Source organism: Podarcis vaucheri (genome assembly GCF_965113315.1).
Source record: "Podarcis vaucheri genome assembly, chromosome: 4".
Classification (NCBI taxonomy): Eukaryota; Metazoa; Chordata; class Lepidosauria; order Squamata; family Lacertidae; genus Podarcis; species Podarcis vaucheri.
Genome location: NC_138762.1, coordinates 43740268 through 43756193, shown reverse-complemented (window position 1 = coordinate 43756193; position 15926 = coordinate 43740268). Strand labels below are relative to the sequence as shown.

Genomic DNA, 15926 nt, shown 5'->3' with positions numbered 1-15926 from the left:
ATCAAAGGACGTCACTATGGCACAGCTCCGGCCCATGTAATTACAGCAAAAACAGGTCAATCTTTGGGATTAAAGCCTTTTGAAAATGTGTTTAATGGTTATCCAGAAGAGGAAGAGGCTAGGGGAGGGCGAGAGTTAAGCACTCTCTCTCACACACATAAACACTGAACTGCAAGTGAAATCCAGGCACCTTGTGGCAACTGTCTCACCTGCCTAGGTATTTCAGACACAGCTGCAAGAGATTGGTAATGCAGAAGACATGGGTCCCCTCAGGCAGCACTATACTTGACGATTTCAAGCCTAAATTATCTTCTGAAGAATTCTGTGCATGTAATATACACACTGCTCTAGCTGAGGAGTGGCAGTCAGTTTTGCAGGTGCATCTGATGAACCACCTGATGTTTAAGGACCGGGGGCCTCCTGACAAAAGATGGACAAAGTGGCAGCTCCTCTCGCTGAGAAAGCTACTCCTGCAATCCTGCAACAATTCTAGCATCTAAAACTTCCCCATTTTTTATTCCAGACTTCTGTCACTAGGCAATTGAACTAACCTTGCTGGTTTTCCTGGGGAACGTGTGGCTGACCTAAACAAGCTTTTAGAATTGGTAAACATCTTGCTTCCTTTTTCACCTAATTAAACTTACATTCTTGCTCTTCTAGCAAAGAGCTCCACAAAGGCTACAGATGTTTCCAGGTAGCCTTCCAAACAGGTAGTTTTATAGGACCAGAGCTACTTAGAACCTACCTTTTAACTGCATAGCATTTCTTCAGATCATTGCTTCTGGACCTTGGCTCTATAGACATTTGAAGTGGAGCTCACTGCAGACTGAACACAACCTCTTAACCTGACTCTTTCATAAACTTTTCTGAAAACCTCAGTGACATACAAACCATTAAATCCTGCCAGCTACTTCTTTTCCCCAACACTTCACTAGAAATTCTTTAAATCTGCATTATGTAGCCTTCCTACACTCCAGCTGCCCCACTGAGCCTTAGTTCTGCAAATCTCACAAAATTTGATTTTCCTTCTCTGCTCAACCTCCTCTTTTCTGTGCTGTTATTTCAAGGGAACTACAAATTAGTGGATACTATAGATAGTTGATGAGGGACCCTGTGTGAGAGGCTGGGAAGGGAATATCTCCTGGGGTAGGAGGATGGGAGAAAAAAGGGAGGCTCCTAGTTGAGGTTCACCTATCTCTGTGTGGGACAAGTTAAGATTTACCTGTGAAAGAGGACTTTGTATTCTTTTCCTTGTTTTTGTTTAGTTTGTTTATTATTGCAACGTATTATGAAAAGTCTTAATAAAAAAGTCCTAATAAAATCTTATTAAATAAACCATGTGTGCTATGATCCCATAGTGCTATGGCTCCCTGCTGCTACATATTGCCAGGAAGAAGGAAGGTGAGGGGGCAGGCAGAGTATGTTTCAATAACAACTACAGTGTTTTTCGCTCTATAAGACGCACTTTCCCCCTCATAAAAAGTAAGGAGAAATCTGTGTGCGTCTTATGGAGCAAATGCAGGCTGCGCAGCTATTGCTGAAGCCAGGAGAGCAAGGGGGATTGGTGCTTCAGGGATAGCTGCCCGAAGCCAGGAGAGCAAGAGGGATCGGTGCGCACCTACATCGGTGTGCACTGATCCCTCTTGCTCTCCTGGCTTCGCTTTGCTGGAGAGGCACGGCGCAGCTTTCCCTCTCTGCACAGTGCTCCTTCAGCGAAGCGGGAGAAGAAATGGAAGGGGCTCCGCTTCTCCTGCTGCTTCGCTGAAGAGGCGGTGCACAGAGAGGGAGAGCTGCGCACCGCACCTTCAGCGAAGCAGGAGGAGAAACGGAGCCCCCTCTGTTTCTCCTCCTGCTTTGCTGGAGAGGCGCTGAGCAGAGAGGAAGAGAATACTTCTTTTCTTGTTCTCCTCCTCTAAAACTAGTCTTATGGTTGGGTGCGTCTTATAGAGCGAAAAATACGGTAGTTTCATCCTCGAGTTTCCAGGGGAACACACGAGGAAAGAAGTGTGCAAGCTGTGAATAGGATAACAGGCTCCTTTATCTCCAGTCATCAATCACTGAGCTTAATTTTTTCTCTTACCAGGACATTTGTGGTGTCTAAATAACTGAAAATGGGGAAATGGTTACACAAAACGTTTAACCAGCATTGCATATATTTAATAGCACTTTTAATACCCACCCAGGGCAGTGATGGATACTGCAGAGCCATTATGTCGCTCCCCGATCATCTGCCACTCCCCATCCAGCCTACGTGTCCACTCTGTGATGCGACACTCATAGTGGCCCTCGTCTGCCTTGAGGCTGTTGAAAATTTCGAGCGTGAAGGATCCAGGACGTATCTGCTCCATCTGGATCCCACCATAGCTGCTTCGCTCAGCGTAAGATGGGCCAGGGCGTAGGGTGCCATCCCGGTCAAGTTGAACAATGTCACTTCGCCGGTTCTGCTTGTCCACAAGTTGCCAGGTGACAGAGAGCCGGTTTTGAGGTCTAAATCCCGTGCGGATACTGCAGCCAAATCGCAGGCTCTCTCCTTCTAAAACACTGCTGGCATTGTTGGTCACCTCCACAGAAATATTGGTCTCTGCAGTTAAAGGAGAGTGTATGCAATTATAGTTAGGGTTGCCTGGGGCCCGTACATATATTCACTGGCCGCTTTTCTGAACAAAACGACTCCCTAGGGACTGCATGGAAAAATACAACATGTGATCTAGCAGTAAATGGATACACTCAGTAGCTGATTTCTATGAATGTGGCAGGTCTACAAAGTGCTATTGGTATTGGTAATGCTGGGATTATGTACCTGGAAATGTTCAGAGGAAATCATGTGGACAAATGTGGAAGGTGATATAAACATCTGAACCACTTTTGTGTCTTCTACAGTTCTGCAATTGGAACAGAACAATGTATGAAAAGCAGCTATGGGGGCCAATTTTGATAGCTACTGCAGATTCTAAAGAATCACTGCTTTCATTTCAGATTCAAACCATGAAACATAAACATTCATGGCTAAATAGAGATATGTCTGAAAACACAAGTTAAGCTGCCAGCCCTAGATGAATGCTAGCCAGTGCTAAAAATGGCTGAACTGTTGACCAGAACAGGCTGAACAGCACATCTACCATCAGTTCTTTAACGACTTCAGAATCTGCTAGTGAATTCACAACTCATAGTGTTGTGATGGCTTACCTTTAAAACCCTATGCAGTTTGTGATCCAGCCTTAATTTATGTGGGGTGGAAAATTTTTCTGAAATAGAACATTTCCACTTCTATATTTTTATTTTCTTTTTTTCACTTCTATATTTTTCTGCAAATAATTTTCTAATTTTGCATAATATTAATTTGAAATGTAACGAATGTACAAAATGCAAGTTATATTGGCCAACTGGAATGGATTCAACACCAGTCAAACCTAAAATAAAACTTCTAATTAGCTCCTTCAGCTAACTATCCTTGGAAACACATATATTTACATGAACAGCTCTTTAGGGATGCTAAATTTAGTATGCGAAATACTTTTCGGCACCTTTGTTTTTTGTTTCCCTGGGCTGCAAACATAAGCATAGTTAGTAGACAGTAAGCCCCAATGAGTCTTCATTCTGAATAAACATAAATAGGATTGTGTTGTTAACATAGGGAAAATATAAGCTATTGCTGTCATGCCTTACACATTTGCAAATATTCCAATAAAAATAATTTCCAAGAAAAGGTTGGGGTTTGTTGCAATACGACATTTACAGCACGGGGAGTACACATTATTGATTTTCCCCTTTATCAAAGGGAAATGTTGTATTTCTGCTGGCATTGCTTATTTGCATAATGTTAATGAATTTATTACGTGTTGAGCCTTTTGGGGAAAGTGGCATGGATAACTAACCAGTCAAATGAGCCTGAACTTCCTATGCTCATTATGTTCAACAACAGCCAAGGAGGTCAGCCCCATGAGTTGCTCTGTCTCATAACCATGCCTGAGGCCCAGTAACTCCTACAAATGCGCACACACAACAGAAACAACCAACATCTCTGCTTACTGAGGGGCAGGACGGTGATGGGTGTGTTCTTTGGTCGTTTGCTCTCCCCATCAATAAATTCACCAGTCGATGTCTTCAAGCGCTCCGTCACCCGACAGTTGTACTTGCCACTGTCCTCCAGGCGGAGTCGGTAAATTTTTAAGACGTAGATGCTGTCACTTTCTTTCGCCACTTTCAGTTGTCCCAGAGCTTCTCGTTGGGCAAACTCATTGTTAAGGACCGGCACGGCATTCGCCCCAAAACTAGCAATCAGGGAACTGTTGAAGGCCCATGAGATGGAAAAGTATCTCTTGGCAACGTTCTGTACCTCCAGAATGCACCTGAACTCCACTGGTTCCCCCACGGTGTAAGTCCTCTTCTCTGTCTCTAGCCGGACATTGATATCCATATCTACAAAGGAATAGAACACACACACACACAAGCACGCACACACACACATTCCCAATGAAACTGTGTCACAGCACTGAACACACAGAAAAAACAAACGAGAACTTGGAAACGAAGACAGTTCATACTCCACCTACCCACCCTGATTTTATCCACCTCTTTACATGCTATTCTTCTAACTGTGTCATCTGTATAATGCTCAAGGCGGCACAGGTTAAAAACAATTCTTAGTGTAAGTTAATTTGGCACGATTGCCTATTAAATATATACCAATTTTCTGCAAAAAAAGAAAAGGCAGGAATAGATCCGATCTTTCTTTCCTAGTAGCTTACTCTCTGCTGTTTTGAGAGATTATTCCAACCTCTAGGTACACTGTATGTTACAAGCACATGGCATTCTCCAAAGAATCATTGGAAGCCTCTCAAAGGGCTACAATTTCCAGAACCCTTAACAAACTACAGTTCCTAGGATTATTTGGGGGAAACCATATGCCTTAAATGTATGGTTTTTATGTGCCTCAGTTTACATATTTTGATTCAAAGGGTGAACTGTGTACCAACTTAGCAACAGACCTTTTACGGGTCGTGAACTTTATAAAGAGGTCTTGGTCTGCAAAATGCCAAATAAGATTTCACCCGCTGAAAGTATCAAGATACAGGAAATAAGTTTTATTTATAAATCAGGAAAACCTACCAGAACTGGAGCGAGTACTGACTGATAGGCCAAAAGAACACCACCATGAGCACAACAAAGGACGACGACAACAACAATAAAAGGTAAAACACTGCTTAGTAAGACCCTGAAAATAATTATCTCATCTAGATTTTGCATGAAGGAAAACAGGGTATTAAATGTTCAATATAGATAAATATTATTTGAGCATTAATTAATGCTTCATTTACTGGAAATTTCCTTTCTTAACACCTATGCGCAAAAGCCATGACTTGCTGTAGTGGTTGAGGATTGCTCGTGGTCCAATACAGGTATATGCAATGCATCACTTCCAAATATTACCTGTTTTTAATCTGACAAGAATGACTGTGGACTGTACTAAACACTTTAAAGCAGTATTTCTCAACCTGCTACCCTCCAGATGTTTTAGACTCCAACTCCAATCAGTCCCAGTCAAGTTGGCCAATGCACAGGGATGATGGGAACTGTAGTCCAAATCAGCTGGAGGGGACTAGGTTGGTGAAGGCTGTTAAAGCAAAAAGGTACACTTTACAATTGTTGGAAATCTTGGTTCTGCCTTTCAGAAAAATAGTATTCCACCCATTCAAGAACACATTCATACTTGAAAGCTGAAGTCTTAATTACCTGGAAGAAAGTTGCACTAAACCAAATGGGGCTGACTCTTGAGTGGACAAGTATAAGGCTATACTGAAAGCCAGAGTTGTACACTGCCAAACCACTTATTTTCACTACACTTTCCCCCAAGATCCAAATTTGCTTCTCAAACAGCAACTGAAGTTCCCTGCAAAAACTCCAGGTGATTATTTTAATGCCAACATACCTTTATTTTGCAATGATACAATCAGTGTATGTCTGCTCTAAAATACATGTGGGCTGTTCAACAGTTTCCTTTTCCTTGTCATCTTTTCAAAAGCACTTTCAAAAGCAGACTTTAATACATTTTCAGAGTTACTAACACCTGAAATATCTAGGTCATGTCCGGCCAGTGTATCGTTAATTGAGCAGGCCCTTTTGATACATCAAAAGTGTAGCACCACGTCTTCCATACTGACAGCAACACTCCTTGGTAGCTCCTTCCAACCAGAGGGAGGAACAACAATAACGTGCAAGTAGAATGTCTCATTCCAAAATCCTTTTCAAAAGCAGTATCAGAAAGGAGCCTGAGTTCTGAGATAATGGGAAGAGACTAACAGGCCAGATACAGAGAGAACGAACAGGTAAATGAAATAAGATAAATTAAAGGAAGGAAGAAAAATGAGACTAGGGAAAGGGAGAAGAAAGCAAATCTGGAGGGACTGGGAGCGCCAAAACAGTACTTCTGATCTAAGAAATAAGAGGCATAACATCACCATGCTGAAATATCACTTAGTGTGTGTTAGTTACTCCTCCAGTGCCTTTTAACTAGTGTGATGTACCCATAACCCTGGTGGCTAAATAGCGGTAGTCAAGTGGATGTTATTAACTCAAGGAAAATATGCTTAGGGTCATGCTATTGTATATGAGAAATTATGATTAGAGGACCAACTGCAGGTGAGATGGCTCTTATCCCACTGTTTATCTTCTCTTTCACTAATAAAAACAGACTGACTCCTCATACAGCTCCTCAAATATCTTTGAAGAAGAAGTGTGCATGCACACGAAAGCTCATACCAAGAACTAACTTAGTTGGTCTTTAAGGTGCTACTGGAAGGAATTTTTTTATTTCAAATATCTTTGTTTGAAAGGAGGGAGAGAAAAGTCATGTGAAGGTATTGTCCAATAAAAGTGATTGTGTAAACTTACCCCAGGTGGCCTAACTTTGCAAACTCAAACCAATTAGGGCTCAGAAAATGGTAAACGGAGAGAGAGATTTTGGTCTGCCAAAGCTTTATCTTACTCATGCACCACCAGTTTAAAAATAAAAATGAATGATCATGGCTTCAGGGCTCCACTCACATTTCCTGGAGAAATTATTCAGCCAATAATCAAATGCTCTCAGTATCTGTTGGCAGAAAATGACGTCCAGGAACTTAAGTCACTTGCAAGGCAGTCCCAGCCTATCAAACATTTCCTTGTAAATGAGTCTTTCCCACAAAATTGCACCCACTAGCTTCACTGTCATGGGCTGGCTGGATGCAGAGCAGTGGTAGGACGCACCAGCCGGAGAACCCTCTAGGGAAACCCCAGGGGAAGAAGGCTCAGAGCCAAGGGATTGGTGATGGGATGAAGATGAGTGGTCAGAGGGAGAAGACTGGTGATCAGAGGGAGATGGAGCAAACTGGGAGGAGGAGATGTCAGAAGCAGAAGGCAAGGTTTAGTGAACAGGAAGAAGCTGAGGAAGAGTACAGTTCAGACTCTGAGGCAGAAGTGGGGGCTGGAGAGGAGTGGAGCCAGGAGAGGCAAGATGCTGAAGAAGCCAGCGAGTCTCCCGCTCCTGCTGCAAACACCTCCCCTCTCCCCGCCCTCCTAGAATATGAAATGAGCAAAGCAGAGGGTGGTTGTGTGCAGACACGGCCTGAAACTGTGTGGGAAAGACCCTAGAGAGGAGAAGTCCTATTGGAATCCTGGGAAGGTGGGGACCTTCAGTCCTCACAACTCCTTCATTGGGGCAAGACTTCCTAGAAAGAGTTGCTGAGACCACTAGGCTGGAACTGTGGTTTGCTTCCTTGAATAAAGAATTAACTTCACTGGCCTCGGGTGAATATTGCTTTTGTTGCTGACCTACGCCTGACTCCAGCCCCAACATCCATTCAAACATTAACGCTGAGCCATGGTTTAGTGCAGCCTTCCCTAAACTTGGATCCTCAGCTGTTTTGGACTAGAACTCCCATCATCCCTGACCACAAGCCCATGCTTGCTGGGGATGATGGGGGTTGCAATAACTCTGGACCCAAGACCAGGAGAGGCAGGTTTAGTGATACATGGATGGGCCTCCCTCCAAGGTAGAGTGAAGGACTAGGCTGCTGCATCCTCACCTCCCCTTTCCTTCTCCAGCACAGCCAGGAAGACATCTGCAGAGTTAAGTTTCAATTTCAAAAAAAAAGGATCTTGGTTTTAAACCAACAGATCCATTTCACAATAAGCCAACTTCAAACCATTGAGTTATGAAACTGTGTAGTTTAGCAGTACCGGTAAATTGTTTTGTTATAAACCACAACACCTAGCACATAGGTAATGCTAAACCAAAACTTTTTGAAATCTAAAGTCTCAGCAGAAATCCCTCTTCCAACTGCAAAGAAGGTGATGGTGAGGGAGCCGGATGCTTCACTCATCCATATAGTACTAGACCACAACTCAATATTGCATGTGAACTGGACTACTCTAAGACATAATGATTAGAGCACCTTCTCCTCTCCTTCCACTTCCCTCCTTCCCAACACTGCTGCAAAAACACAAAGAATATTACAGTCTATGAGAGAGGTAACAAAAAAGAAGCTTGACACACTAACCAGTTCCTTCCACATAGACCATGGTGCCTTCCGAGCGCTTGCGGGTCATTGCGTACCAAGTGCCATCAGGGTCCTGAATCCACTCTGCTGCCTCGCAGTAAAACTCGCCTTCATCAGAAGACTGCAGGTTGTAGATTGTAAGCTTGGACTGAGTCTCGCCTACTTTATCCAGGCGGATATCTCCACTGGCGTGCCGCTGGGTGTAATCACTTCCCGCACGCAATACAAAATCCCGGCTGAGGGAGATCACCTCCACGGCAGGCTCATCTGCTTTCCGTCGATACCAGGCGATAGAAATATGGCTGTGCTGCACAGTACTCTTGGATACCTCACACTTTAGCTCCAGAGAATCATGCTGCACTTTGTTTAGGGTCTGGGCTTCCGAGGTCACTCTCAGGGAGTCAGGAATAACTGCAGTAGAGAGACAGAGAAAGGACAAAAGTTAACATCTGGTGCTTAATAGGTCTTATATAGAGGATTATGCACAGCAAATAAAAGTTAAGACTTTAACAAAGCAATATGAAGATATTTTCACATTTAGCTCTCTAAAGGGAAAGCCCTCAGTGGGACTGTAGCTCAAATAGGAGAGTCTGTTATCGCCTCAGATCAGGGAGGTGGAATCCATGATCATTCAGATGTTGTGGGGTTCCAACTCCCGTCACTTCCAGCCACGGACGATGGTAACTGCAGCCAAACAACAACTGAACAGTGAGAGGCTCCCCATCCCGGGGGAAGTCCTGGGATCAATACCAAACATCTCCGATTACAGGCATCTGTGGCAGGGACAGGAAAGGGTCTCCTTGTAGGTTTTCCATGGACATCTGCTTGGCTACTGTGAGAACAGAATACAGGCCTAGATGGGTCTTTGACTTGATCCAGGAGTCTCTTATATTTTCTTCCTAAGGCTCTGAATACCAGAGTTGGCATCATTGGATATGAGGGACAGCTTGTCTGAGACAATCTTATATCAAGCCACATTTAATCCTCAAGTCTGCTTCTCCAAAGCTGTTAGCAAATACAGAGCACTGGCTGCATATCTCCACTGGCAAATGATTCATTGCTACTGCAGAACTTAAGAGAGCCCACTTACTCTTAGAGATTTATTTTATGATTTTATGAAACTTAACTGTAATCTTTAAAATTCCAATTATGTTCTCAAACCTTCAAAAGGATCTCTTTCCAGAATTTTCTTTTTAACATTTATACTACCTTAGCTAGGTTTTCTTTCTTTCATCTTTCTCCAAAAAAGCCACGAGATCAAATCTCTCTCCTTTTTGCTTATGTCCTTTCAATATTTAACAATGCCTGTAAGCAAAATTAAGATGCTGCACTCATAGGAAAAATATCTACTGCAAAGAGAGAAAATTACAAAATCAAGGAAATATTCCTGCAATTTATGGCGTTGGCTGTAGAAGATATGCAAGCACCCTCCAGATGCTGTGTCTTGCATGCAGGGATTTTGAGGCCATCACTATTTTCTTGCTGATATGGCATCAGCAAAGATTCTTCTTGTTGGAAGACCTGAGTGGCAATTGAAGATTACACTTCTGATGAAGTAAACTGTGGTCACAGAAAGCTTAGGCCATGGGGATACTTTTACACATTCAAAACCACCTTGAGTCAGTGGAACTTTATAGAGTATTTTTTAAATTTTGTAACTGAACAGCAAACACTAGCGATATGCTGTCTTGGGACTAATTCTGGTGTACAAAAATATATTTATATTTTCAAACAGAATATGATGCATTTGGTTTTCTTTTCTCCCTACACTTTGCAGGATGTGTCATGTGCACCCATTTCCCCTATCCAGATTATTAATAAATTCATCAGGATGCAACTCAATATTTTAACCATGATTCTCACATAATATTTAAAGCCAACTATGAATAATTTCAAAAGCAGATTAGATCTCTTCTGCCCTGCAGCCATGACACTCGCTTCGAACTTAAAGAAAATAAATAAATAAATCAATTAAGTCAGATGCAAAATCTGTACAGCAGCATATGGCATTACTTCACTGATCTCTCAACTGATACATTAAAAGGACAGTAAAACTGAACAATATGTGGCTTTCCACAACCCAATAGACATTTCCATCCTGGAATACAGAACTGCTTTGGACGCAACCCTTTGCTTTGCCTTTGTGAAGATAACCTATAAGCAGAAACTTTCTACTCGAACTTGTGAATGGGTTCCTAGATTCCTGGTGAGTCATAAACTGCACAGAATCCAAGTACAGCCATATCTCGGGTTGCGAAGGTGATTCGTGCGAGAGGCACATTCGCAACCCACAACGCTGCGTCTGCACATGCACGTGACGCGATTTTGTGCTTCTGCGCATACGCCGAAACCCAGAATTAACCTGTTCCGGTACTTCCGGGTTCGGCACAGTCCGCAACCCGAAAACGCGCAACCTGCAGCGTTCGTAACCCGAGGTATGACTGTATTGTTATGTCTAACAGCAAACTCTGATCCTAAGTACCAACAGGTTTGGATAAAATAAGTAAACAAACAGGATTCCACCAAAAATGGAGCTACCGAGACAGAGGTATTGGCATGCCCTGGGGAACCACGGCATTTACAGAAAGACATTAAAAACGTAAGAATGAACTTAAGGGGAACCCCTCCCCGGGCAAAAAACGCCAGCCCAGCGAGAATGGTTGTAGATCAAAGATAATGGAAAACCAGTGAGAGTGGGGTGACCAGCTTAAAAAGAATGGCAGGTCAGAAGCCTGAACAGGAACATTCCCATTAGGATTGAAGACACTGCAAACTTTTGGTTTCAGGTCTCACTCATACATATCTGTATTTGATGGTATTTAAGGAAGGCTCAGATCTAGTCCAACAAATTGTCTACTAAATAGTGATCACCTGATTAGTGTTTAAATGGGTCAAAAGCTACAACAGGAGGTACATTAGGGATAGAGGGAGGGAGGAAAGGGAGGTCATCTGCTTTCAATGAAATAAACTGAAAAACCATTAAGCGGCTGATAAATCATATGACTAACAAAGGACCTTTCCCATCCAGAACACAGTATTGTGTGGCCCAATTCTGTAGAACACCCTCAAGGCTGAGATCAGACAGCCTTGTTGAACTTTTAAAGTAAGCTCTGATTCTGTGGTTATTGTTAACTGATTTTTTTCCTTATGTATTTATTTCATAGCCTCAGAAGCTACAGTGTTAAGTGATATGTAAAACACTGAAATAAATTAATAAACATGACACAAGCCCCTCTGAAGTGAATAAGACTGGCAGAGCTGAGGAATCTTTCTGGACAGCTCTCATTCATTTGAATGGGTTTTCAGTGGAAGATGTCCCCACTTTATTAAGCTTGTGAGCCACCAGAGAAGGTGGAACATGGGCAGCAAGCAAGCTTTTGATGGGAAAGAGACAGGAAAGGGAGAGCAGAGCAGATTGGACGCCCCCTTTAACCATGAGCTTCAAAAGAGCTAAACCAGACAGCACTTTAACACTTGAGATATTAAGGAAAGCTGAAAATACAGATGCTGCTGCTATTTTCAGTCTGATTAGGCGAAAGGAGGATTAGTACTTTTGTGGAGACAAGACAAGGGGAGGGAGGCGGGCCATGCTGTTCTATTAAAGACCCGAGCCCACATTAAGAATGTTTGACAGCTTTTGTAATGTTTGAGGTTACCACTAGGTGGAGTCAAGGTAGAAAAGATTGTAATTAAGCAAAGATCTTCAAGTAAAACTGCAAGAAGGAATTAACACAAATGAGAGAAATGGCCTTTTTTGAATACAGCTAAACACTTTTATTTTCCTTAGAAAAATCTCTTATACAAGTAGCACCCAAGAAAGAAAACCTGTGTGCACTCTGAAAATACGCTATATGAATTATTAGCCCTCATTTTAGAGCCAGATAAATAAAATTATGTCATGGTATATATATTTCCACATTTGCATGGAGAAAATGCAGCCCAAATATTGAGAATCATTAAAAAGAATTGGGAATACAGAGGAAGAGGATAAAAAGGGAAACTGTTATACAAGGAAGTGAATCTGAAAGGAGCGCGGAGAAGGGCTAAAAGACGGGAATAGCATGCAAGTTAAGTGTGAAAGGAGATGAAAGAATAGAAGGAGGAACAAAAATACTTTGAGAGGCATGTGTGTGGGGAGAAAACTTAAAATAAAAAGGCACCCCCCCAACAGAGCAGCAAATTCTGCCCAAAATGAGACTTAAGTCACAATACCTCCAAGAGCCAATGTTTATACTTAGCATTAAGAAAGCTGAACTCCCTGCCAGAAGGAAATTACAAAAGAATCTAGCAATTTTGAAAGAAATATTAGACATCGAAGAAAATGTCAATAATTGCCAGCTGAGTATGCTAACTTCAACCTCTGCTCCCCTTCACAAACATTTTGTAGCTGGAAATTTTAGCCATCTCATGTGGGCCTTTGGATAGGTTTTGAGAACCCCCTGGTTCATGGCTTACTGTTGCACCAGAATTTGGCTGATGAGAAATCAAACCATAAGGGGGAGGGGAAGGTGATGGTTACCTTGCCCCTCTGCATTGCCAACTCTCTGCCAATCATGGCTGAGTCGCAGAAGAGAAGTGGGAGAAGGGAAGGAATAAGATAGATTAGTGAGAAGCACACATTCATGCAAACGAAACAAGAGAAACACCAAATAAGAGCCTAGTGGAATATCATCCCACACAGGTCACATGAAAATCAGTATAGGTACTTGTTATGTACTGAAGTTCTCACCCTGGGCCAGCAGGGGGATACTGTAGATAGTTATGCAAATAAGGGATCAAAAGTGACGTTCAGTGATTGGATAGTTTTAGAAAATTGTTACAGTTACGTTGTACTGGAGCTCTATATAAGCAGGCTGACTGACCCCTTCAGTTCAGTTCTGTTCTGGCCTGTAAATAAATAAGAGCTGTTTGAAGAATCGCTGTGTCGTCTGATATGTTCACCCACAACCTAACAGTACTCATGGTGCAGGAAAAGGGGGTTGAGAAAGGATACCTTGCATGCATATTCATACACAGGGGAAGCAAGAGCTAAAGAAGTAAATATGTTTCCACCTTAAAAACGATTAAAGGAATTTCCTAGAGTCACTACACATTAGGAAAGTGCAACCTGTTAAAGGTAATTAACACATATTCTCATTAACCTTACATTTCTTTGTGCTCTGGTGAATTATAAATGATATGGAAGTTCATTCTGCTTTTAGTTGCAATAAAATACACCTATGAATTCTTTCAACATATAGATGACTAATGCACTTTTTATACCAGAGATTAAAGCATCCTTTAAATGTCTAAAGAGAGTCAGAGAGACGTGAGCGTGTGGGGGCTGAGGGAGGGGGAGAAATAATTAGTATAAGTTGCTTTAACTTGTTTTTAATCCCCCCAGTGATTAATTTTTTTAAACATTGGTAATCCTGTAATTTTGCTGTATATCATCTGCTGACAAGTTTTCCAATTGGAGATTAACCTTTTCTACGGGAATGTTTACTGTTGGGGCTTCTCTTCAGGAACCATGAAAAAACTATAGTTCTATACAGGAGAAATGAAATCCTCTACTTGGCTACTCAGAAGTAAGCCTCACTGAATTCAATGGGATTTGCTCTAGCAAAGTGTGTATAGTATTGCAGCCGTAAATCCTTAACATACATTCTTTTGGGCCATCAATAAAGCCACATTTTCCAGTGCTCTCTGAGAAAGCGTATAGTTTATATATATACAAACCTTCCCTACCCTGCTGGCTTCCAGATGTTTTGCGCTGCAAACTCTACAGCCATGCCGGCAGGGGCCAATGGGGTTTGAAATCCAAAACACCTGGATTCTGGGGGGCTGACTGGATATGTATATATATTTACGTATAAACACACACGTAAAACTATAAATTACACTATTAAAGCAGAGACAGAGAATGATGATAGGCTCCTGAAAGAACTTATAGTTTGACGGTTGCCCAGAGGACAGCAGCAGCTGTGATACACGCCTATAGGACTTTTGGAACTGCAGGCATGACCTGTCGGTAAAAGAAGAACAGCTTTTCAAAGGCAGCAAGGTGATTATTCCAAGGACCCTCTGGCATGAAATGCTCAGAAAAGTTCCTGAATATAATCTAGGAATTGAGGAGAACACAGTAGGTGGTGTACTGGCCACAGATCAACTGGAATATTCCTAGTAACCTCTCCTCTTGAGAATTTAGTTTATAGTTGGCTGTTGGTGTTTGCTAAGTTTTTCTGAGAATAAAAGATGAAATGAGAGTAGTTTAGAGACATTTCTTAACAAGAAACATTGGGAGGGTTTTTAAAAAATAAAATAAAGAAATGATCCCTGGAAAATGGTCTGGGGGGGTGGAGCCTGACTGGCAGAAGAAGCTCTCAGTCAGTCAGATGGGCAGGGTACAAATAGCTAGTAGTTGTTGTTGAATGTGTAAGTATCTCTAGAGGAAATGGATAAAACAAACACCAATTAGATGTACTGCTGGGTAAGTTTAATAGTTATCATACAGTGGACCCTCGGGTTACATTACCTTCGGGTAACGCAATCCTCGGGTTGCGAACGCAGCAACCCTGGAAGTGTATGCTTCTGGGTTTCACCATGCGCGCATGCACAGAAGCACTCAGTCGCGCCACATATGTGCGCAGAAGGGCGCTTTCAGTTACGAAGTTTTTGGGATGTGGCCCGGCCTCCGGAACGGATCCTGTTCATAACTGGAGGTACCACTGTATTTGTTTAAAAACTAATACAAATTTGTTTTTGTTTTTAAGAAAACAGTTTATTGTTGTAACTATTTAATACAAAGACTATGATAATCTTTGCCTCAAGTTACAGTGGTGCCTCGCAAGACGAAATTAATCCGTTCCGCGAGTCTCTTCGTCTTGTGGTTTTTTCGTCTTGCGAAGCACGGCTATTAACGGCTTAGCGGCTTTAAGAAAAAGGAAACAAACTCGCAAGAACTCGCAAGACGTTTCGTCTTGCGAAGCAAGCCCATAGGGAAATTCGTCTTGTGGAACGACTCAAAAAACGGAAAACTATTTCGTCTTGCGAGGCATTCGTCTTGCGAGGTACCACTGTATTGAACCCAAACCTACTACACAGATTATTTTGTAGCACAAATATTTAAATGGCACATTTAAGAGCAGGGTAGTGCATCTTTCACTTATTAGCAACTGTTTTAGCTCTTAAAAAGAAAAAGAAAAAACCAAGAACACTACTCTTTTAAGTTTACAGAGTTTCTTTTTTTCAAACAGAAGTAAACTTTGCAGTTTATTATAAATTTCTACTGTCCTGCTACAGCAGAATACATTGTAGTTTATTAGATTTCCGGAAGGGGATAAAAATAAATTGGCTGCTCCTGTACAGGAGTACTGCTGATAAAGCCTCGATCACAACAGCATCCTTGTT

The 15926-nt window shown here is 42.1% G+C and overlaps 1 protein-coding gene across 2 annotated transcripts in view; it reads right to left on the bottom strand.

Annotated features, from left to right (window-relative positions):
* IGSF3 (immunoglobulin superfamily member 3) overlaps positions 1 to 15926 on the bottom strand; it is a 122035-nt gene that overhangs the window by 38205 nt on the left and 67904 nt on the right. Inside the window, exons 4-7 of one of the 2 annotated variants that reach the window (XM_082220719.1) lie at positions 8538 to 8948; positions 5110 to 5130; positions 4030 to 4419; positions 2180 to 2581 (exon numbers count right to left, since the gene is read on the bottom strand). In XM_082220719.1, the coding sequence (XP_082076845.1) occupies positions 2180 to 2581; positions 4030 to 4419; positions 5110 to 5130; positions 8538 to 8948 (1224 nt within the window). The remainder of the gene's footprint in view (positions 1 to 2179; positions 2582 to 4029; positions 4420 to 5109; positions 5131 to 8537; positions 8949 to 15926) is intronic. The other variant, XM_082220720.1, reaches the window with a different exon arrangement.